A 24,227-nucleotide genomic window follows, 5' to 3' on the forward strand; every position below is an offset into this window, starting at 1 on the left:
TGTGTTTTGTTACCGGTAAACGGCTTAGCTGTCTGGTTTTCTTAGCCAGGACTTGTGAGAAGTTTAGTTAAGCAATCCTTGGTGGAGTTAGGATTTAGTTTGGTTTGTTTTATTTTTGTTTTTGTGTTGTGAAAATAAATATACAGGCACCACTCTGTTTACACTCTTATCTTTCATTGGCATTCCTATTTTTACACTAGAAAGACAGTGAAAAACTATACAAAACTGTGAGTTGGTAAACCTTTCTTTTAAAACTTGAAAAAATTAAATAAACTCAAGTGCTGCTCTTTGCGTGTTTGCCTTGGCCAAGCTGTTGTGTACTCAGGATCAGTTCAATCTCAGACATACCACCAGTGCTTTGAACTGATGTGTGGCTCTTTATGGTTATTAACAGACTGTGTTCTAATAACTGTGAAGGATGTCAAGTTGGTGACGCAGCGTTCTGTGGTTATTTATGTGGTATGAACTATAAACATGAAGGACTGCTTTGTGGTAAACTGAGCAAATGTTGTGAGTAATTTACATGTCTGACTTGGAGCATTGCCTAGTTTCAACACTAAAGTTTTCTTTCAGTTCACATTATGAGGTAGGTATGGCTAAGAGATAACCAGAATACTTGTTAATTGCAGCCATTTCCATCATTTAACAAAGCAAAATTATTGTGGATTGGTTCTTTTGTGCAGTAAAGGACCATGGGCCATATTTGCAAAGAGTTTACTCCAGTCTTTAATGAACTCCTATTTTCTGAAAGAAGAACACCTATTGGCTTTACAAAACTCCTGTGAAACATGTAAGCTATGTAATTGTAGGTGTCATAAGCACTCCCAGGTTGTTTTCTTTTCAGTTTTGTACGTTACTTTTGAATTTTCATCTATCAAAAAAGAATGTTGTTTATCAAAGTTTGCAGGATTTCAGTTCTGTGTGTGGTTGACCGGTCTGTTTGAAAGTGTGGGGTTCCTAACTTTGAGGTTCTACTGTGCTTGCATTCCCCTCAAAAAAAGATTTATTTTGGGTTTGGTAAATGTATTTGGTGCGTTTTCTCTTGCTGAGGAAAGAGCTTTGAGAAATTAGCCCAATAATAGTAAAAGCACCAATTAAGACCACTAATATTATAAGCACTTTGTAAAGTTTAGATTCCTCCAATATTGGGGACAGAAGGTTGCTTATTGTTGCAATGGGTTTGGGAAAAAACTTTTTTTTTTATCTGAAAGACTTCCTAATTTTCTTCTCTTGTATCTGTCTTTCAATTCTTTTTCATCTCCTCCATTCTGTCCCTCTAACTATGAACCAAAATACCATCTCGAACTTTTCATGCGTACTTCACGCCTCCCGTTCTGTCTCATTCTACCTCCTGTCCTTATCTGTCCTTCACTCATTATCACCCCTCCCCATTCCTCTTATGCTCTCAGATGCAGAAACTAGCCCTTTACATGAAACTGAGGAAGGTAAGAGACTCTGGGTGACATTGTACTTGGCATCTTGTCATTTCCTCAGTCCCACCACTGACAGGTTGCCACCCTTAACTGAGGGGGTTAACTGAGGTTTACTGAGGCTCTGAGTGACAGTCTGTTGTCACGTGGCTGTCTAGAAATTGTGTCCCATCGCTTGGCTCAAATTTTTACAACCTCAGGTACTCAAAGCCACGTCACATACAACAAGAACCATACAGCTCACAGTGTGAAAATGTTATTAAACTACACGTAACATATACAGGCATTTGATTCTTTTTGATTTGACTACTATATGAATTGGGTGTATTGCATAATATGGTAACGTTCTAGACTAAAGACTGGAATAACGTTCTAGAATAAAGCCTGGGAAAACTGCAAAATGTGTATATGGCGGGGCTCCCGAGTGGCGCATCCAGTAAAGGCAGAGCCATTAGCAGATCACAGCATTGTCGGCAATATCAACACAGAGAATTGTGTACAAATATTGGTCCTTATACAGTAGTACACTAGTGCTGATTCTGATATTTCGTACCATTGTGAAATGGGTATGGTGACTGATTTCTCTATTGTATCCTGATTTCTTTGTTGTGTTTTCACAGAACCCAGGAGTTACGTGGAGTCTGTCGCCCGGACTGCCACAGGGGGAGGAGGTGGCCAACAGAGCTCGACCGTGCCACCAAGCTACAGTCCTGGGAGGCATGCAGCCCCCTCCCACACCTTCACCTCCCCCCTGTCCACCAGCAGCCCCATCCACAGCGTTGACAGGTGAGCTCCTGGCCTTTTGAGGACACTAGACTAATGCTGTGACTATCCATTGAGTTTGTTTCATTTAAATAATGTTTAAATGAATAGAAAAAAAAGCTTTGTAAATTTGGCCCAATATTAAACAATTTTTGTTTTCATTTAGCAGAAAAGATTGGGTCCAAATATGAGCAAAACACATTGAAAATCAATTTTTCAATGTAAAGGAAATGTAATGTAAAGTTTAATGCAGTGTTCGGCTAAAGTGTACAGATGACTAAACCAGACACTGACACTGATTGCATTGTCTTTTTTATAATGTGTGTATCATATAGTGCAGCCAAACCCAAGTTTTAGTCCAGCCTATCCCCTTTGTTCTCATTTATTATACTTTTCCTGATCTTCAACTGCTGTTTGTCGGCCCTCCAAGACTATGGAAATATTGAAAGCTTTTATTTAAAACACTAGTCCAAATCACGTTTACTGCACCCTATTGACTATGGACTTCAATTTGAAAAACAGCCGTCATGCTCGCCCAAGTCAACAGTGGAAGTAAACTGGAATGCAGTGTCAAGATGCAGTTTATTTATTTCCCCGGGAAAGGTGCACAGCGAGACAGTGTCTCAATTTCTGGAGAGTCATCTGGCAGACATCAACTTTATTTAATACGTCTTAGCATTCAAGTATCCAGCAGACATAATAAAACATCTTCACACTAAATCATAAAACTGCCTACAAATTAATGTAAATCAGAGGTCTGAAGCTCAAAGATACTTGTATCAATCTTCAAATACTGTAACTGCAAATTGATTGTAAAAAACTGCAGGTAATATACAGTACAACAACTTTACAGAGGCTGCATTTAAATCTACCACTGACCATATCTTAGACCCCATGTCTCGTATGATATTAGACTGTCTTCTTAGCTGACCAGTTCTTTCATCTTAAATGCATGCAAGAAGGAAATTTAAGTTAAAGACTTACAAATGTTTAAGTTACATACTAAATTATATACTTTTCGATCACCCCTGCTTTGAAAAATAGCTTGTTCCATTGAATAGTTTCCTTGAATCTTCTTGAATTATGTGTTTAGTTGGCCTACAGGAACTCAGCGATTTATAAATAGGTTTACAACCATTAGTGCTGTTTTAACACAGAGGTTTTTATTTGACTCTTTGTCTTTCTCTGACAGCAGTTACCCCTCTGCTGACAGCAGTGTCCAAATGGGCACCCCCACACACCCAATGGTCGACTCGAGTTTCCGCTCACAGCCATCAGAGAGCACCTACCGCACACCAACTCCTTCCTACCCAGGAGCAGGCGGCGTGCCGGGCAGCTACATGGGTCCTGACTACAGCCCCTACCAGCCTGAGGGTCCTCAGGTTAGCGTAATGGGTGTTCACAATGTGCCAGGAAGCCCCCACACCCTCCACCGAACGGTGGCCACCAACACACCTCCAAGCCCAGCCCTGGCAAGAAGGATGGTCAACCAGGGGAGCCCAGCTATGGGGCGCAACGTGGTCGCTGCAAACAGTAGTGAACCTGGCACTCCAAACAGTCCCATACTCGGCAGGCATCCAATGGTGACCCAAATGACCCCAGGAAGCCCAAGTCTGGAGAGACACGTCATGTGCGGTTATTCCAGCCCAGACGAGAGGCATGGCACACTGTCACGGCAAAGCAGCTCGTCTGGATACCATCCCCCCTCAACGCCGACCTTCCCCATCACCACAGCTGGCTATGCAGAGAGCACGGGGCTCCGCCAGGGCAGCCCAGCCCCTCAGCCTGTGCTCCCAGAGAAGAGACGCATGTCCAGCGGGGAGCGCCCCAATGGTGTGTTGTCCTACGGCACTCTTAATGGAAAGATGTCCTCGCCAGTTTCCAGTGGGGGCAGCACGCCTAGCGCAGCATTTTCCCATACTTTGCCAGACTTCTCCAAGCTCACTATGTATGGTAAGGACCATGGTTGGAGTGAATGTCAAATTGCTGATGTAGACTTCAGTTATACCATATATAATTCAATTTGGTGTCATAACCCCCCCCCCCCCCCCCAACCCGAAGTTTATTAGAATGAAGTTTATTCTTCCCAAAACTTAACAAAAATCAATGAATGGCTCTGGGATGTTAACAAGCAGGTCAATGGAGCAGACACATGAACATAAAAAAGTTTACAGCACCCAGAGAAACCAAACCCTATTCGTCTTTTAACATTTGCTTTTATTGTAAACTCTTTACAGATGGAAGCCCGGAGACCAGGGCCAATGTGAAGTTTGTGCAGGATACGTCCAAGTTCTGGTACAAGCCTGAAATTTCTCGGGAGCAAGGTGAGTTATAAGAGTTTCAGATACGGCACACTGCCAGGGCAATGTGGCCTACCAAGTGTACACCTTCTTATTTATACTATTTAATACAGGGGAAATAGTGTTCCTAGAAACTTAAGAAATTAATGATGCTCTGTTTAATGCTTGATATAACTTAAAAAACATGCTTCCGCTGCCTTTTTTCCATTTTCCATCTTCTTTCCCTTGTCTCCTCACTGACAGCAATTGGCCTGCTGCGCGATCGAGAGCCAGGAGCCTTTGTGATCCGAGACAGCCACTCGTTCAGGGGTGCCTATGGTCTGGCCATGAAGGTAGCTTCTCCTCCCCCCACCGTGGTGCAGCAAAACAAGAAAGGTATTGTATCCCAGCCAGCGCAATGCACACTGCTCCAGCACATAACTCCCTGAAACCGAAGACTCCCTCACTCGCACAGCACATAAACACAGGGACATTTTAGTGTGGGGTCCCATAGTAAAACTGGTCATACATGCCCTCACAATATTTTTTTTTATATTGCTATACAATGCCCTATTATCCACAGAGATGGGAAAATAACTTTAGCTATATGCAATACATATTTAAGCATCATTGTAGGGTCGGTTTATATGCCAGGGGCTCAGGTGAACCACCCGAGGGGGAAGGGGATCTGTCAAACTATGAATGGTGGTTGCGGTTAGCTAAATTTGTAAACCTTTCTTGGTTACACAAATTAAGTGCTATTCTCTCCTGTTGCAGGTGACATAACCACTGAGCTGGTGAGACACTTTCTGATAGAGACAAGCCCCAAGGGGGTGAAGCTTAAAGGGTGCCAGAATGAACCTTACTTTGGTGAGTATGGATGTACAGGCTGTCAAATCCAGGGTTCTGCGTACTACTAACACATGGAGGACAGAGCAGTATATTCATAGACTTTGTGAAGGAATTGTATTACAATGTATTCGAATGAAAAATTGAACTTCACAACAGTAAGGGACAAAATGAAAATGCTACCGATGCTTAGAAAAAAAGTAGGGTAATTGTTTTTAAGTTATAAGGATGTACCATACACAGTTAACTTTTGGAAACACTTTGGCACAATACACTTTGGTCAAGATTCTCAAAGAATTTTTACTTCAAATTGTTATTAATCCAATTATTATAAAATGAATAAGAATTACTCAAGATGGTTTACAAACCCTTAAATCAAATGCCTGGCATGCTTTTTTATTTTTTTGGTGATGTAATAGGTGCGTTTTGTCTGAAAAAAACATGCTAATCTGGAGTAATCTAGCCTGCCGCTTGGTAATCAGTACCCTATAAGATTCTAATCGCTGTCTTGTGCAGTAAAGAATGACCACACTATTGTACACACAAATATCAGTTTGGTACTGTTGTGTTTGGTTTAAAGTGTAAGTAGCAGGGTAATTTTTCTTTTCATTGTTATCATAACAACGTTTTACACTTTAAAGTCTGTTTCAAAGCTCTTTTCAAAATGTCCACTCTAGTGCACTGATAATGTAAGGATTATTGCCCACATTGTCAAACAGGTAACACAGCAATAACGATCCATGATGTGGTACGGAACAGAAAAGCCAGAGCACTTGTTATGTGTTTTTTTTTTTTTTTATTGCTTCCTGCAGTGATTTAGAGGACAGATCCCAGTGCACTAGAGCAGACATTTTAAAAAGAGCTTTCATAGAAACTAATTGTATATACTTCTATACAAGCAGGTGTCCACAGGATAGCATAACATCCCTTCTGAGCGGCTCCTGACCGTACTTTCAAAACATCATGTTTTGGCAGCCATTGCAGGAGCTGCTGTTTATTATTATTGGAAGTAACTGTCTCATGAAATGAAGAGGAGGGAGTGTTGCAGTCATTTTAATTGTATTGTTTTTAGTTAAGCTTTTATAAATCTTTCTTATCTGCTATGGCCTAATTTAAAGAACGCACTATTTACTTTACATAATAATCTGTCAGCATCTTGGCAGGAACCAAGGCCTAAAACAAAATACACTTTAAAAGCAGCAGGCCAAAACTTTCAAGATCAACTAAATGCAGCAAAAAACTGAATGCAGCCAAGAATGGCTTCCCAGAGACAAATGTTGGCCAATATCAATGTAATTGTAATGGGGGTAGACAAGGAGCCCTGTCAAACCCTTTGTCTTTACAGTCCTTATAGACAGTCACTGCAACATTGTGGCTGATGTTGGACCTTGGTTTTCAATGGGCTGAGGCTGTTTCTTTCTGTGTCTCTAGGGTGCCTGTCTGCACTGGTGTACCAGCACTCCATCACACCATTGGCTCTGCCTTGCAAGCTTGTTATCCCAGCACAAGGTGAGAAACACTCTAAGCTGTGAACCACACCAACATATTTTGAGATTGGCATCTTCAATTGGGCTCTTAGGTGGATACAGTACTTGTCCAAAGATTCTGGATTTCCTTTGTAAAAGTTTACCACAGTAAATTTGCTTGGTAATTTTGAATTTGTCCCAAGACTTTCCCAAGGTTATACTATGCATTTACCTTACATCACCATGGTTTGCCATGTTTTTTTTTTTTTTTTAATATGCTTTACCATACCGTGCTGTGTTTTACTGTGTTTACCTGTACTTTACAATGCTTTCACTGTGTTTTTTTAGACTTTGCTATGCTTTGATTTGGTAAACATTTATAGAGGCAGAAATTGTAAAATGTTTTAAAGGGTACATAAGGACCTTTTTTATTTTATTGTGTTACATGTTCCCATGTGTTGCTACAACTGTTTACGTAAGGTGTGTGCTGTTTTTTAGTTTGTTTTTTTTTAACATTTTGACCACTCAAGATGGCTTCACATGTACCTGCATGGACCTCTCAGAACTACATTTCCCATCATCCTCCTGCTCACATATGTAACTGAGATGGATTTACCAGTGAGCAGGAGGATAATGGGAAATGTAGTTCTGAGAGGTTCATGCAGGTACATGTGAAGCCATCTTACGGCAGGGAATGCAATTTAAAAGATTAAAAAAGTGGTCAAAATGTAAAAAAAAATAAAATTAAAACAATACACACACCTAACGTAAACAGTTGTAGCAACACATGGGAACATGTAACACAATACAATAAAAAGGTCCTTCTGTACCCTTTAATCCCAGCTTTCCTCACTAACTTTCTATTAATAAGGTGTCTTTATTTAAAAAAAAAAAAAAAAAAATAGATCAAGATAACACAGTTCAAGATCTCTTGAACTGTTTGATTCTCATTTAGTTATATTAATGTGGAATTTTCAAAAATGAAGTACACACTTTGAAAATATAGTCCTGGTCAAATTAAAGTATAAGTCATAATTATTTATTGTAGGATATTTCAAATAAAATGCTAAAGATTACAAACTGCTGCTTCTCCCTAGCACCCATCCCATAGTAAAAGCATTGCAAAGTGTAATAAAGGAAAAGCATAGTAAAGCATAGATAAGCATTGCAAAGCCCAGGGAGCTATGTTAAAGCATATTAAAAACCATGACAAACTATGGTAAATGCTTAGTAAAACCACAGGGAAGCATGCAAAATATACCATGCAAAAATAATGTGATAAACATTAGTGTACAATCATATTTTTAGCAATAGTCTAGCTGTAATCAAACTGTTAAGGCCTCTACACACCATACCACCATACGCAATGTGACAAGTGAATGTGTCGTACAACACATCGCACCACGACAAAAAAAATAAAACATGTATTTTTTATATGAGTTGTTTACACTGCCTGCGATGCAATGGGTGACACTGAAGCAGAAGTGAAGCAATGTGAAAAAAATAGGATTGGTGTTGCTAGGGATTTTGTTGCTAGGGAACTGACCAATGAGGTACAGCTTCCCTTGCGCACCTTCAGTAAACAATGGCAGAAGAAAAGATCATTCTTACAGTATCAAAATACCTGGAGCTGTACAATAAAGGACTCAAAAATTATAAATAAACATCAATGAGGGAGAATATCTCACAGTCCATTTCCAGGGAATGGGATATAGCTGGTGTGTATGATTCGTTTACTGAAATAAGTATTCTGGAAAGATATTATGTATTCTACATTTTTATTAGCTGTATAACAGGACTACCATACCGTGATTTTTTCCAGCTGATAATACAATCAGAGGAGAGTTGCCTCTCACATTGCCTGTGCCTTTCGCCACTGGTGTGAAAGGTAGTGTCTCAGCGAAAGTACCATTTTATCGCAGGACAAATCACATTGCATCTGGTGTGTGGAGACCTTTACTCACAGTCCTGGTAGTGATTAGGTCAGCAATTATTGAAATTTAAATCTATGGTTAACTATAATACCTATGAAAAAGAAAAGAACCAACATATGTCTATCACAATGAATGAAGGTCCAGTGTTTAGATTGCCCACTCAAATAACGAGTTACCACTCTTTTAATACGAGTACCTGGTGTGGTACAATGCAGGCCAGATTCCAACTGTATCCATTTTGTTGGTGATCTCTGGAAACTAATGTATTCATCTTGGCTTAAGATCCTAATGATGACACCCCAGAAACATCAACGCCCTCAAATTCGGCCCCAGAGCTTCTCAAGCAGGGAGCAGGTAAGGAAGAATCAAGCAGGCTTACTTCCAGTTTATTACAACCAATGCCAAATGTGTGTGTAGGAACTAGCTTGCATTAGGATAACTGAAACCGCCGTGCCGTGTGAGTTTTAAGATTCTTAAGCACTATTGGCTTTAGAGGGCATACTGTCATTATAATGAGTGCTCCACTTTTTAAAATAGAAGTATAATATGCTAATAAAACAGACTCATGCACAAACAACAATCTGTTGACCTTAACCTAAGACAAACATATTCTGAAAATTGGGTGGCAGCAATTATTGTGTAAGTTAATGTACACATGGTATCACCTGCAGTTACAATATGTTTTTTTAAATAAAAATACATTAATTATTTCAAACGACTATTCAACATTATACATTATAACAGTCATTTTAAAATGTAACACATAATTGTATGTCCAGATTTGTGAACCCAGGGGCTAAAGGGGTTACGTAATTTTCTGCTGTTTTTTTGGGGCGATAATTTTGTTGTCATAACATAGGGCTATAGTCAGCTGGTTTAAATGTGGACCATGCTGCCATCTTGGTGAAGGTCTTGTAAATAAATTGTAATTTCATAAATCTTATCTGTTATGCACTTTCATTTTCTATGGCACTCTCATATGTGCCGTTTTAAAAGAAACACATTTTATAAATGGATTTTATACATGGAGGGTTTAGGCCGGCCAGGGTGTCCTCAGCTCACCGCGCACCAGCGACCCCTGTAGTCTGGCCGGGCGCCTGCAGGCTTACCTGTAAGCTGCTCGAGAGCTGCGTTGTCCTCCGACGCTGTAGCTCTTGGGTGGCTGCATGGTGAGTCCGCAGTGTGAAAAAAAGCGGTTGGCTGACGGCACACGCTTCGGAGGACAGAGTGTGTTTATCTTCGCCCCTCCCTAGTCAGTGCTGGGGTGGTAGCGGGGAGCTGAGCTTAAAATAAAATTGGCCATTCCAAATTTGGAGAAAATAATAAAAAATAATTGGCAACGACTAAATTTATTTAAAAAAAAAATGAAGTTAGGTAACATTATAAAAAGCATTATCTAATTGATTTCCTTCTATTAGATTTCATTACAACACATATTTAGCACTGTAGGCAACGCTAAATGATAATCACCCATATTCACAAAGCTTAAACTCAATGTTTAACTTTAAGTTTTATGAATATGAAGCTTTATTTTATTCCTAAAAACAGACTCTGGTGCCTTAATTAAAATTGCAGTGTTGCACTATGCGAATATGAAGTTTTGTCACATGCACTACAACAGAATGAGAAAAAGATATACTGTACAGTATATGCACTTTCTTACTGTGATGTTAACCTTCTCTTAACACTTTATTGGGGTACTAGGCTGCACAGTAGATTTTTCTTTAAGAAAATGTTGATGAATAAAAAGATTCACAGACAGAATTCCTGAAACCTATTCAGATTTCTATCTTTTTTTGCCGTAATGGAAAAATGCACATTATTATAAAAATATGAGTACTGTACACTGCTGTGCAAAAGTCTTAGACATGTTGCATTTTTCTACTCTGTTGCATTATGAACGTCAACTATTTACTCAAAGCCTCCACTAGTGTTTTCTACTATGACACTATTATGACAACCTTGACTTGCATAAAGAAGGAAAAACATTGAGTGAAATAGCTCGCATCACTTGATTTGAAGATAATTACTTGAAGATAATATCCTTTAGGAATAGAAAGAAGACAAGCGTTGAATTGACAACAGAACTGGCAGAAGGCACATATGTCGTTGTTCATCCATCAACAGTCCAAAGCACCTTTGACCATTGTTCCATAGTCCAATTTCTGTGTTCTTGTGCATATTTGAGCCTTTTAGTCTTGCTCCCCTTTCTTAACAGAGGTATTCTTACTGCAACACATCCTTTAAGTCCTGATTTCAAGAGTGACCTTTGTACTGTTGATGTGATGGACAACGACACCTTCTGCCAGTTCTTTTGTATTGCTCATCCTTATTAGACAGCTTTTTGGGTCTTCCAGTTCTGGGTTTGTCAATTACAGATGATGTTTCTCTGTACTTGTTGATTATGCTTCGGATACCACATCGTGAAAATTGAGTGATGCAAGCTATTTCACTCAATGTTTTTCCTTCTTTATGCAAGTCAAGGTTGTTATAATAGTAGAAAACACTAGTGGAGGCTTTGAGTAAATTGTAGAAAAATACAACATGTCTAAGACTTTTGCACAGCTGTGTATGTATGTATGTGTATATAAATAAATATATATATATATATATATATATATATATATATATATATATATACACACACACACACACACACTAAAGCAGTGTACTTCACTAATAAGTAGTGATTTAATAAGGGACTGGTCTGGATTTTTCACTTCAATTTATTAGTGTTGAAAATGACACATAATTTAAGTTAAATATCCAAAGATAAAGGCATGCAATATAAAAATAAATGTAATTTAAGAGTACAAAGAAAGGATGACGTGTAATTACAGAAAGTGTGAGTATAACATAATTTCTGAAATGCATGCATTGTCATTATGGCACACTGAAAAATAGGGACAATGTTAACTGCGTACATCAGTACACTGTTGCGTACAGACAAATTCCAAATCCTTATGGGACCAAAAAATGCAATATATATATACATTTACAAATGATTTTGTATATGCAGCCTAAAAGGGAGAACAATTATAAACAAGATTTTAGAATTGAGTGTTTGAATTAAGTCAGATCAAAGCACGTGTGGCATGTTGTACTTTACATACAAAGCAATAGTATCCTGTAGTTATTTATGGTTTCCTTGTTACCGTAGTGGCAATATGTGCTAGGTTTTTTTGTCAGAAAACTATTTTCATCATTTAGACATCCATTAATATATGGTTTTTTTTTCCCATTCTGTTATTGTGATATAAATGTAGGACAGAGAGTCCCTCCTGCTGCCCATGGTAAATAAATCATATTTTATCTGTGAATCTTTGTTTCTCGTCTACGTTTTCAAAAGCCTAACAGTTATGTTTCATATAAGCAATCGGGAAGACATGATGCATATCTATAACTCGCTTTCTATAACTGCGCATGAATGTCTGTTATTAACAATGAACTGAAACCACATTGCTTCGCATCTTGTTTCAAGATTTATCTTACTGCCTAACTTGCATTGGCATAATATTTATCGTAATGCTTTAAAAAAAAAAAACAGGAAAGCAGCAGTAAATGTACGCATGCAAGCTCTTCTGCATCTCACATTTAGTTAAAGAATTCACATAGCTTTCCAAATGTGCACATTGAAAACACGCAGAAACTAAGTGTAGATTCTAGTTAGCTTAACAAATGCTATCAGACTTTGTATAAAAATGACCACTGAAAGGCTTTGCTTGTTTTGATTTTACTTTGAGATATGTAGATTTTGTTCAAGAATTACTCTAGCGTTGTATAGCTTAGACTGCACTTCCTGGTGCACTTTAACTTCCTGTGTCAAACTCACTTCAAGGTCTACCAAAGCGAGGCCCTATGGCCAGACCATAGAAATTGATTTTTTTTTTTTTTATCACAGCAAGTGATAAGGAAAAAGGAAGTGAGACTTTGCATATCCCAAATTAAAGCAAGCAAAATATATATATATATATATATATATATATATATATATATATATATATATATATATATATATATATATATATATATATATCTTCAGTACAAGTGCAATTATTTTATAGCCTTGGTTAACACTTCTTTACAATAGTTAGTTTACCTATAAAACCCCTCTCTACTCATGTGCCACAAACCTTTTTACATCTTGTCATGGTAAAGCCAAGATGTTGAAAGACTGTCCAAACATATTACAGTTTCTATCAGTCCCATTAGGTTTACAGGCTTTGGTTTTCCTAATCTCTATTGAATTGTAGACTTCTCCTACAGTCCTACAAAAAGATGATAGAAATTTGCTGAAAACCCTTAAGTCCCATATATAGTAAGGCAAGGATAACACAAGGATTAACAATGCAAGCTTCTCCACATAGCCCAGTGTACGGGCCACAAACCTGATGGGACCAGCCACATAATTTGCCCCTCTCTGTGAGGTGCCAATTGATTTCACTTACACCAGCCTTTAGAAATGTAAAGCGCTTGAATTATTTTGGCAGTTGCCCCTAGGAAAATTCAACAAATATTGTGCTGATAATTTAGTATAAGACTAAGTAAGTACACCTCTGACCTTGATGTACCTCAAGGGTTGTAGGTCAGTAGTTACTGAAACTGAATAACATAATTTAACACACCTTTAGAAGCAAATACAACATGTAACCCACATTTTTTTCAGAAAGAAGTACAACAACATTTCAAAACTAGCTTTTCAAACCTTCAAGTAATTTACTTTGTTTTGCTAGATGTATTTCATTGATGTATTTTCCTTTTTTTTAAAAAAAATAAAAAAATCAAACTGCACTAAATCCAGCCTTTTAATAACTTAATGTTTTGAAAGACAGGAAACAAATTCTGATATAAACAAACCAAAATGCTTGCACGTACTGACGGGTGCAGTTTCCCTAACCTGAGTTAATGAAGGACAGGCTAATAATTGTTATTTCCTGGTGTCTTCTCCAGCATGCAATGTTCTCTATTTGAACTCCGTGGACATGGAATCCCTTACTGGTCCCCAGGCCGTTGCCAAGGCGATCTCAGAGACTCTCTCAGCGAACCCACCACCCACTGCCACCATCGTTCACTTCAAAGTATCTACACAAGGCATCACACTCACTGACAACCAGAGGAAGTAAGGATAAGTAGTTTTACTGCTATGACAATCCTCAAAAACCAATGAGGTTATTCTGGGCCATTACAGAAGCTTGGTCTCTGTCATGTAGCAGGGGTGCACACATTTGGTCCTTGTGGTTCAATGTCCTACAAGTTTTATAGGTACAGTATCATTACATAATTAACTGATTAAAACCTGGAAGGTGGTTACATTTGTTCAATTCAGTGATTTAGTCTATAATTGGAACAAAGACCAGGAGGGCCCCAGATCTTGACGTCGAAATTGTGTACCCTGGTGATACTGTATTGATAGTAACTTAACAGCCCTTAATAGACCTTCAACATGTTGGTATCATTGTTCATTAGTGGTCATTTTTCATCTCACTTCAGAAATGCAACTTTTAAAAGAGTTTAAAGAAGCACATTTTAGTTGAAATAGTTAATGGCACATAATTTATGTTAGTAGAGACAACAATAGAGAATCATAGAGAACACACATTACAGGATATTAAACAGTTAATAAATGAAATATTATGAAAATTAATTTGATATAAGGTTACTTATAAAACAGATGTTTTAGTACCCTGTCACTTCCTGTGCTACAGTCTGACATGGTAACCATGGTTACAGACCATGTGCGTCACAGATTTGGTTTATGTTAGTTTAAGAAAATAGATTTTAACACTTCTTTAAGTTCTTGTACGGGTACATCTGCTACTTCACATTGCTAATTTTACCTATTCCAGAATACAAGGGTAGCTAAATTAATAAAATCTTATTTTTAGATTTCATTTTTGTATGCTCTCCAGCGCCTCAGATTCTGTTTTACTCAAGCTGTTGGGCCAGAATTGGCAGCCATATTGGCAGCTCGAGCAAAGATATATATATATATATATATATATATATATATATATATATATATATATATATATATATATATATAAAAAAATCCTTAGTTAGTTAATAGTTTTTTTTGTTTTGTTTTTAAGGCAATAACACATTCTTTTTAAAACTGTACAGGTTAACTGAACCGTATATAACAATTCTGGGGAGAGAGGGAACTTTTCTGTGGCTGTTACCTCCATTTTTGTTTTTGCCCCACCCCAAATAATGCACAGGTGTTGCAACATGTTGCCAAATGTGAATTTCCTCAAGGGCTGATGTATTGTTGTATTCTTCAAAAATGACAGAACCAATTTATCAAAGCTGTTTACTCCAGGGTGCAATTTGCTTATATTTTTAGGTGCTTTCATCTGAGTCTAAGTCTAAGTTGCTCCACTGAAGAAAGACAAAGCACCATTTAGTGAGCAGCTACTGTAATTGCTGTATTACTTGCAATGCACAGCTGTGCATTAGAGGGTGCTGGCACTCACTAATATAAAGACACATTGTCTTATCTACAGTAGGGTGAGTTACATATCTCTGTGGCAAGCAGCTAGAATTGAAGAGCAGCTCCTAAACGCAGGCAAAACACAGACCTATCAAAAAGTGATTGCAAACATCATTTTTTTAAAAAAGGAACTAAGAAAATGTCCTTTGAAACTACAGTAAAATAACTCCAAATTCGGCATCAAACCTTAAAAAAGATATTTAACTGAAATAAAAAAACAGTTGAGATTAAATTGTTTTTCCAGCTTTGATTCAAATAACAAATTACAATTTGTCATTTGAACAATACATCTATTAGAAGACCCGATTGGATATTCCAGTAGTTGTTTTTTTTTCTGTTTAGTTTTTTTTCGTATGTTCTTCACATTCATGGTTTGCTGTGAATAGGTATGTTGATGTTAGTATGGACAGTTGGCTCATTTTTACTTTTTCTCAGGCTTTTCTTCCGTCGCCACTATCCCATAAACACAGTCACGTTCTGTGACCTGGATCCACAGGAGAGAAAGTAAGTGACAGCTTCTCTTCTTTTTATTTTTAAATGTTCCACCAGTTATCAGTTTTGTTGTGGTCTGTGCTGATGAGTCTGTGTTGTGTGATTCACTGCCATAACAGAAGTCTTGCTTTTTTGCATAGTAGTTAAGATATGATCGCCGGTTTGCCATAAGCCTCAGCCCTATTACACTGATATGGGCAAGACAAATCCAACAGTTAGCAGTGGCTGTCTTTTTACTGTTATTTTTAAAAGCGTGAAAACTCAGCTATTGATGGGCCTGAGGATGTAACCAGTGAAAATGATTATTTCCACAATTTCATTTATCATTAATTCAAAGTAGAACTGGCCCCTTGCTGTGATGTGAAAATAAAAAGGTTTAGAAAACAAGAAACAATCAATTCAGGAGTTTCACTTAAAGCCGTTCAAGTAATGGTTTACACCATGTTTCACAGACCTTTGTTAGCACTAATCTTGGCTTACCTAAGGAAACATTCATTATTCCAAGATTAATGCAAGTCTGTGAAACCAACCTTCATTATTATTATTTATTCCTTAGCAGACGCCCTTATCCAGGGCGACTTAAAATTGTTACAAGATATCACATTATACATTATTTCACATTATACAGATATCACATTATTTTACATACAATTACCCATTTATACAGTTGGGTTTTTACTGGAGTAATCTAGGTAAAGTACCTTGCTCAAGGGTACAACAGCAGTGTCCCCCACTGGGGATTGAACCCACAACCCTCCGGTCAAGAGTCCAGAGCCCTAACCACTACTCCACACTGCTGCCTTCATGTTATAGATGCTTTTTTACAGAATATGTAGAAAACAAATAATAAGTGCATTTCTTCCCTTTTTGTAGATGGAACAAGGCTGATGGAGGCACAGCAAAGTAAGGCTGTTTGTAGTTTTTATTGTTATTTCTTTTTTTAACTAATGGATTAAGCAGTAGTTTTTCTTCCTGCTTTGGGTTTGTTCCTATCTTGGTTACAGCTGTTGTGTCTTATGAGGCAAATCAAAGATTGAGCTGATTTACTCTTTACTGGCAGTTCCTCGGACTGATTTATTTAGGTATTTGAGCTATTCTACCAGGCTAGCACATTGAGACATGCCGATCTCATTACCATGTGCTCTTGGATGTGTGACCAAAGCACAACATAAAAAAAACTATTGACTCTGTAAACGCTGCTGAAAAAAATAAAATGTGAACTATAAAAACTTCATAAAGCCAGTGTTCAAATTTATTGAAAAATAAAATGAGTATAAATAGTACATATTCCAAGTCAGGGTGATCAAAGCTTGAACCTGCAAGAGCTCAGCCAAGCCAAGCAGATATCTGAAAAGCGACACTCATGTTTCGTTTTTCTGGGGATTCATCTGTGCCAGGATAAAAATATTTAACAATTTATGTGTTATCTGTCATTTGTAAAAACCTGCTGTTTGACACTAAATGTCTTTCTCGTTTGTTGATTTACCTTTGTAATTGGCGCAGGAGTAAAAAGCTAATATCGTTCCTGCTTTAGAACAGTATGTGCCATATTACTATCCCCAGGGCATGCAATTCAGAACACCCTGGCATGTGTTATTGATCATTTATTCTGTCGTTTACCATTAAATTACTCTTTGTCAAAGTACAATAAAATCAAGCATGGACGTGTCTAAATGAACAGACCCTACAATGCAGAGCTATGTGCATGAGTGTCTTTCACATCATCACCAAATCTGGATTTTTGTATTCCTGTGAAACAATTGAGTTGAGATATAGGTGTATCATTCTGCACAAATAAATCACCGTGTAAGCCTATGAACAGCTCAATTCGGAAGTTGTGTGTGTATGTAAATGCAAATCTCCCTGACCAGAGACCCAGGCTGTTCTACTGCAGGGTTTGATAAATATAGCTGTGTTGGTGATCGGTCTAATTAGAAACCACAGCTGTTTCACACTCTTTGCAATTAGAGCAGATCGGGGCCTTGGTCACAATGTGTGATTGTTTTGGTATGCAATGGCACCTTAGGACATTTTTTTATGCTCCCCTGTATTAATATATCCTGTGTCATACTATGCCTATGTCACAAAGTTCTATGAACAATCTTATGTAAGTTACTGTGCAACTTTAAAAATCAAAGAACCACATCAATCTACCTAGCTACTGTAAACTTTATTCCAGTCAGCCATGCTATCATTTGAATCCCAGCTAGGTTTTTCTGAGGCAGAAGTGAACTACAATAGCTATAGGCACGACTACAGTCGGTAATTCCTTTGTCTTTTTTCACATCCCTTCAGGTTCTTTGGATTTGTGGCTCGTAAACAAGGAAGCACGACAGATAATGTCAGCCACCTCTTTGCAGAGATGGACCCAGACCAGCCTGCCACCGCTATTGTCAACTTTGTCTCCAAGGTGATGCTTGACAACCAGAAACGATGAGCTCCCAGTGTCGGCCATTTTGTGTTTCATGAGTCAGGAGGTGTTTTTTGTTTGTTTTTTTTTTATTTTTTATTTTGTGCTAGTGTTCCTTTGTATTGTTCTTGGAAGGACTTGGAGTTGATCCGAGATGGAGACAGAGAAAGTGCATCACGGGATAGTGGCAGTGCTGGTGGTAGGGGAAGATCTCGATTTATCGCAACAAAAGAAAAAGGTCAGGGAACTTCCTTTTGATGGGAAGTAACAAAAGCAAAGTTGAGCGAATGGGATACTGAAATCTAACCAGCTTTTGGATTGATTAATCAAAGATAGGCATTGCTTTAAAACCCCAAAGAGAAACTTGCCATGCTTAATTAAAAAACAGACCTTGGCGATTTTAACATATAAAACATACCTTAACAACCAGTGATTTCTATTTGAAGATATTGGTCTTTAACAGTGTTTAGAAAATTACAAATGGCATCTGCTCATCCTTATGAAGAGAACATAAGATAATATGCATGTACACTTGGTGTACCAATAAAATGTATATAGTCATTTATAATGCCCAGAATGGTCACTGGGCTCTGTTAACAGGTAGTGCATGCTTAAAGGGCTGCAGCTATCTTCACTCCTCTAAATATAGTCAACCAAATCTGTAATTGATGGAGGCAACACCATATATTGGTTGGTAACCGCAATGATAGAGCAGAGATTATTATCTAGAGTGATTTGTTAATCCCAGAACATGGAGATTTCAGTGGTCGGAGGTGGATTACTCTTGCCTGTGAACACAGGACTCCTGAATGTACTGCATTTAGCTGTAGTCTTGTTATTAGGCTTTGCTTTTCTTTCTGAAGAGGGTGAAGTGCCTGGCAGAATAAAAATTTGAAATGGCTTTTCCTTCTCAAACACACACCGTTCTTCAAGAGACACAAAAACACAAAACTAGGTGCAAATAAAATCAAAGTGGTGCCCTTTTTATTGCCAAAAAAAGTATGATTTACTTCAGATTTAGACTCATATTTAGTGGTAACCTACCATATTCAGTATTAGAACTAAAAGAACTGCTAGATATACCTACACCAACTATGAAATGTTGCTTGTAGAAATGTCGACCATACAAACAGTCACAGCCAGGGGAATATAAAATTATATATTAAACCCCTGTCGGTTTTTGGTCTATTTGCAAAAAGACTCCCATGTCTTAGAAGCCTGAGATGAAGACTTAAGAGCCAAAGTATACTACATCTTATTTCAGCCACTGTGTGAGCAAGAACACTTTTTGAAACTAGACTATTGCGCTGGAGCAGTTGATGGACCGCTTCAGTGTCTTTTGAGAAAGTCAGTAAAAAAAAAAAAAAAAAGAACATTTCTCTTAATAGGAATGACGTTTTTTTTCATAGTCAGCAGGATAAACAGAGGAAAGATTATTGAATCAAATGTATTTTTGAATTTTTATTTCTACAAGTACTAGAATTGAAGGACCTTTTTCACTGAGTTTCGGAGGACAAGCCATTTTCACTGTCAAAGGGTAGCTCTTCTCTCTTTAGACGCAAATACAAATATAGCTACAACATCCTATAAGTAGAGAAATATTCCTATCACTGCTCAAGAAATGGCCTTATAAATATATATTAAACCGAAAAGTTAAGTAAGCTACTCAAATATATATTAAAAAAAAAAAAAAAAAAGTTACTAAATATTTATTTTTTGCCATGTCGCGCTAGTTTAACTCATATATACAAATCATGTATAGTCTACTTAAGAAAAAGCATTTAAAAAAAAATATTTTGGCTAAAAATGCAAAATTGACAGATTTTAACAACATTTAAGAAATATATAAGATGTAAAATGTATGTATGTTAAAGCTTGTCACTATATATTTTGAATATTGTTTTTTTCACTCCTTTATTGTGTATTCTTTCATAATATTCTTCTGTGTCAGTTGATAATAGGCATGTAAAGGGTTAAATTCACAGAAAGGATTGAAAAGAAAGGAAAATATCTATCACTGCTTTTAGACTTATGTGAATATATGCATTGTATGCATTTCAGTACTAAAGTAAAATATGTTATAAGGACAACATAAGGAACAAACATGCACCGATGTATATACTAAAGTTAAAGGGAAGGCCAGGATTTTTTGCACTTGCCAGGTGTTCAATAGACAAGCACACAGATGAATACGGTTTATTCTTAGCTTAGTTTATAATTGGGCTTTTGAATTTATGGATAAAGAATTGAATCCTACATTTTCCACATTGGTCTGTTTGTTTTACTTGCTGAGAAGAGCAGCTGTTTTCAGAAAGTAAAAAAAAAAGGTACAGTAACAGGAAGGAAACTATGAATGAAGAATTGTGTCAAGTGCATAGAACCTGGAATGTCCTCGAATTCGAGATTTTGGGTTTAATTGCTGGTGGGAGTTTTCTGTATAAAAGGAGCAAATTATAAAAGAGCGAAGCGCAGGAATGAGGCATGCCAGGTCATTTAGGATCCAGCCAACCCAAAAGCTGTAGTGTGCCTTTGCTATATTGATAAAAAAAAGAAGTCTAACATTGACTACTAAAACAGAAAGATTAAAATATAACATATAGACTCATAGTACTTCAATTTTAAAATATTTTTATTCAGACCAATGTGATACTCATAAAACATTTTGTTTGTTTGTTTTAAATACCAACCAGATGCCTGACATTGATCTACTTTCTACATTAGACTGCAGTTTTCCGAAATATCTTTTCCAAAAGAAACAAATGGTCCTGGATTCGAGTTTCAAAGTTAGCTTGGCTTAGGATTTGCTGCCATCTTCTGTTGCAAACTGCTATTACCATTTGGCAGTCAATAGAGAGAGAGAGCTAACGTGCCTTATAGCACGGTTCACTGTACAGTACTGCACTGCATACTCTTGTAACTGAACAGAAGGATTTACGGTGGTGTCTTTGTCTGTAATAGCTGCTGTGATAAAATGTATGTTGCAAACACCATTCTACTGTATTCTGTACATTATGATAGCAGAGACATGTCTATATCAGAGATGAACTACAGTATAACTTCTAAATTTCCCAGCTTTTCCATCCCTGGGCTGCTTTGTCACAGGAGGACAACTGAGCATTTCTAAGCAAACCCAAGCTTGCCATGGACACCTCAGCTCACTTAATAAAAAATATATATATATACATATATATATATATATATATATATATATATATATATATATAATTCACATCATTTGGCAATCATGTGGAAGACACCAGAGGAATACTCCCGCAGCGGACATCTAAGCATACCTAAGCATGCCAAAGGGCATGTGTTATGTGTGCTTCCAAAATAATATTTATTTTGGACATCTAGCTATAGCACATTTAAGATATTCTGAACAACTGGTCAGTTATCCCAGATCTTCACAAGGAGCTTACCTAAGCACACCTGAGCATATTGAAGGACAATATACTCAATTTCTTTTTGGACACCCAGGTATAAAAGTTAGGATCCCATACCTGAGCTCAGATAGCTGGTACCTATCGCAGTGCTGCTGACTCCAGACCAGCCAAACCCAGCAGAATGCACTCTTGAAGGAAAATCTTGTAAGGTCTAGAAGAACTAATGTCTACACTAGACCAACTTGTATTGTTAGTGAGTATTTTTTGGACCACAAGAGCTTCTCCTAAAATAGAAATCCACCTGGTCGTCGAAGAACTGTTGTCCGCAGGGCAACACAATGCAGAAGACATTGCTGCAATGCTTTTGTAAATGGTGCCACTTTGTTAAAAATGCCAACCATTACATACAAGGGAACAGAGAAAGTATTTTTTTTTTACACACGCAGAATTACCACTTACTAAGAGCCCATAAACACAAACACATGTATGTCCTTGCCAAAGAAAGAATGAAATCGCACTCCCTGGTATTAGGACAGAATTCCTCTTATGTTTTCTTTCTCTTAAACCACCTTGCTGGAATATCTATGTTTATACAAATATTTCTTCAGTTACATAACAGACATATAGTTGGTTTATAATAGAAAAGCCACATCTATTCAATAATCTTTAACAAGGTTTCACAAAAGTCCAAACTTGAAATTTGTTGTTGTTTTGTTATTCATGTGTTCGTGGATTTCAGAGTTACATAAGTAGCTTTGGTGAAGTTTTATTATTATTATTATTATTATTATTATTATTATTATTATTATTTTTATTATTATTATTATTATTATTGTTGTTGTTGTTTCTCATCCTACCTTGCTTTTAAAATGGTGTACCCTCCCTCACCTCCTTTCAAAAAGAACTGGTGACATATGGTACTTCCAATTTGTCTTCAGACAACTGATGAGGTGAATTCAGCCCCACAAAAAACTTTATGCACTTAAAAGGCTAGGGAGGTAGCTAAACCGAAAGAGCAGTTAGCGAGTAGCAGATACACTGAGACAATAATCAATCAAATAAAATACTTTCACCTGATTACTTTTTTGACTAGATTACATGCATGCCTAAGCACTTCTTAATATTTCTTGAAATGTCGTCCTTTTTTAAACTACAGACAGTATATAAATATTACGTAATGCATATAAACTGTGTTTAACTGACAAATAGCTGTGGATAGTAGTTTAAGGATATACTTTATTAACTCCATTGTGCCAAAGAATGTAAACATTTTCCATTTTCCTAACACAAGGTCTTTATTAGTTTAATTCTATTAAATTAACTTAAATACATTAAAAGGTATTCATATGAATTACTAGATTATAATAGTTATAAATTATAAATAATACATTATATATATATATATATATATATATATATATATATATATATATATATATATATATATATATATATATATATATATAGTCTGGATATGATAGCATGTGTTAGAAACTGTAGTCGAAATACATCCTGAAATTTGTGTTGAAGTGTATTGCTCATTTGAAATCCAGCAATCTAAACGATTCAGTAATTGTTGATTCAGTGAGTCCTCCCAGATACCAGTGTGCATTTACATGCAAACACACAATTTTTATACTACATATCTGAAGCTCTGAAATCGCAGAGGAGAACGTCTTGTGTGGTCCCGTGGTTTAAAAAAAAAAGGGCTTGTAACCAGGAGGTCCCTGGTTCAAATCCCGTCTCACTCACCGACTCACTGTGTGACTTTGAGCAAGTCACGCAACCTCCTTGTGCTCCATCTTTCGGGTGAGGTGTTATTGTAAGTGACTCTGCAGCTGATGCATAGTTCACACACCCTAGTCTCTGTAAGTTACCTTGAATAAAGGTGTCTGCTAAGTAAACAAAGAATAATAATAATAATAATAATAATAATAATAATAATAATAATAATAACAATAATAATAATAATAATTGAAATCTTTCAAATCTTAAAAGGAACTGTCAAACCCTAGCCAATACTTTCACCTTAGCATAGAACTCATGACAAGAGAACACAGTTGGAAATGAAGTGGAGACTTATAGTAGGACAGAGGATATGAAACACTTCTTTATACAGAGAGTGGTAAGAGCATGGAATGGATTCACTCGCCATGTTGTGATGCCAAATCATTGGGATAATGTAAGAACCGACTAGACACAGTTTTGAGATCAGCCAGTTACTAGAAACCGGACAACACTGATTGGCCAAATGGCCTAGTTCGTAAATGTTCTTATTCATAAAAAAAATAAAATAGTGCCAGCAAAGTGGTTTAAACGTTTTTGTTTTTAATTAATTCTGTTTTCTATTTTTGTATTGCATCTCCATTGCTGCCACTGTCTTCTTGTGCATACTTGCTAATCAGTGTTATACTTTACTGATAAAAAAGAAAACCGAAGAAACGACAACCCCGTTTCTGTATTTATATAGATAGGACAATAGCATTTATTTTCTATCCCTTGCTCTGCGAGGTACCTGCTTGTTTGAGATATCTGTTTTTGGTACAGAATGTGTGAATGTGCTATCATGGCTGTACAGAACTCTTGTGTATTTTACTTTGCATATTATATTGTATGGCTTTTTTGGTTCTGAAAAATAATAATACAAAATAAATAAAAAGCAATACAAATCAGTTATATTAAAATATACCATTGCTTGATATGATACTGTTGGGGTTTTTTTTTTCATT

General features: G+C 36.9%; 1 protein-coding gene across 6 annotated transcripts in view; it reads left to right on the plus strand.

Annotated features, from left to right (window-relative positions):
* The window catches only part of LOC117405963 (tensin-1-like), a 298,134-nt gene extending 273,937 nt beyond the window's left edge, over nucleotides 1–24,197 (plus strand). For 5 of the 6 annotated variants that reach the window (XM_059032054.1, XM_059032053.1, XM_059032058.1 and 2 more), the window contains 12 exons: nucleotides 2,051–2,216; nucleotides 3,385–4,145; nucleotides 4,430–4,516; nucleotides 4,736–4,867; nucleotides 5,249–5,341; nucleotides 6,752–6,829; nucleotides 9,003–9,074; nucleotides 11,987–12,013; nucleotides 13,671–13,839; nucleotides 15,646–15,714; nucleotides 16,576–16,605; nucleotides 17,998–24,197. In XM_059032054.1, the coding sequence (XP_058888037.1) occupies nucleotides 2,051–2,216; nucleotides 3,385–4,145; nucleotides 4,430–4,516; nucleotides 4,736–4,867; nucleotides 5,249–5,341; nucleotides 6,752–6,829; nucleotides 9,003–9,074; nucleotides 11,987–12,013; nucleotides 13,671–13,839; nucleotides 15,646–15,714; nucleotides 16,576–16,605; nucleotides 17,998–18,139 (1,826 nt within the window). In that variant the 3' untranslated portion in view covers nucleotides 18,140–24,197. The remainder of the gene's footprint in view (nucleotides 1–2,050; nucleotides 2,217–3,384; nucleotides 4,146–4,429; nucleotides 4,517–4,735; nucleotides 4,868–5,248; nucleotides 5,342–6,751; nucleotides 6,830–9,002; nucleotides 9,075–11,986; nucleotides 12,014–13,670; nucleotides 13,840–15,645; nucleotides 15,715–16,575; nucleotides 16,606–17,997) is intronic. The other variant, XM_059032059.1, reaches the window with a different exon arrangement.
* Nucleotides 24,198–24,227: the final 30 nt, after the last annotated feature.

The sequence above is a fragment of the Acipenser ruthenus genome, chromosome 10 (genome assembly GCF_902713425.1).
Source record: "Acipenser ruthenus chromosome 10, fAciRut3.2 maternal haplotype, whole genome shotgun sequence".
NCBI classification, from domain to species: domain Eukaryota; kingdom Metazoa; phylum Chordata; class Actinopteri; order Acipenseriformes; family Acipenseridae; genus Acipenser; species Acipenser ruthenus.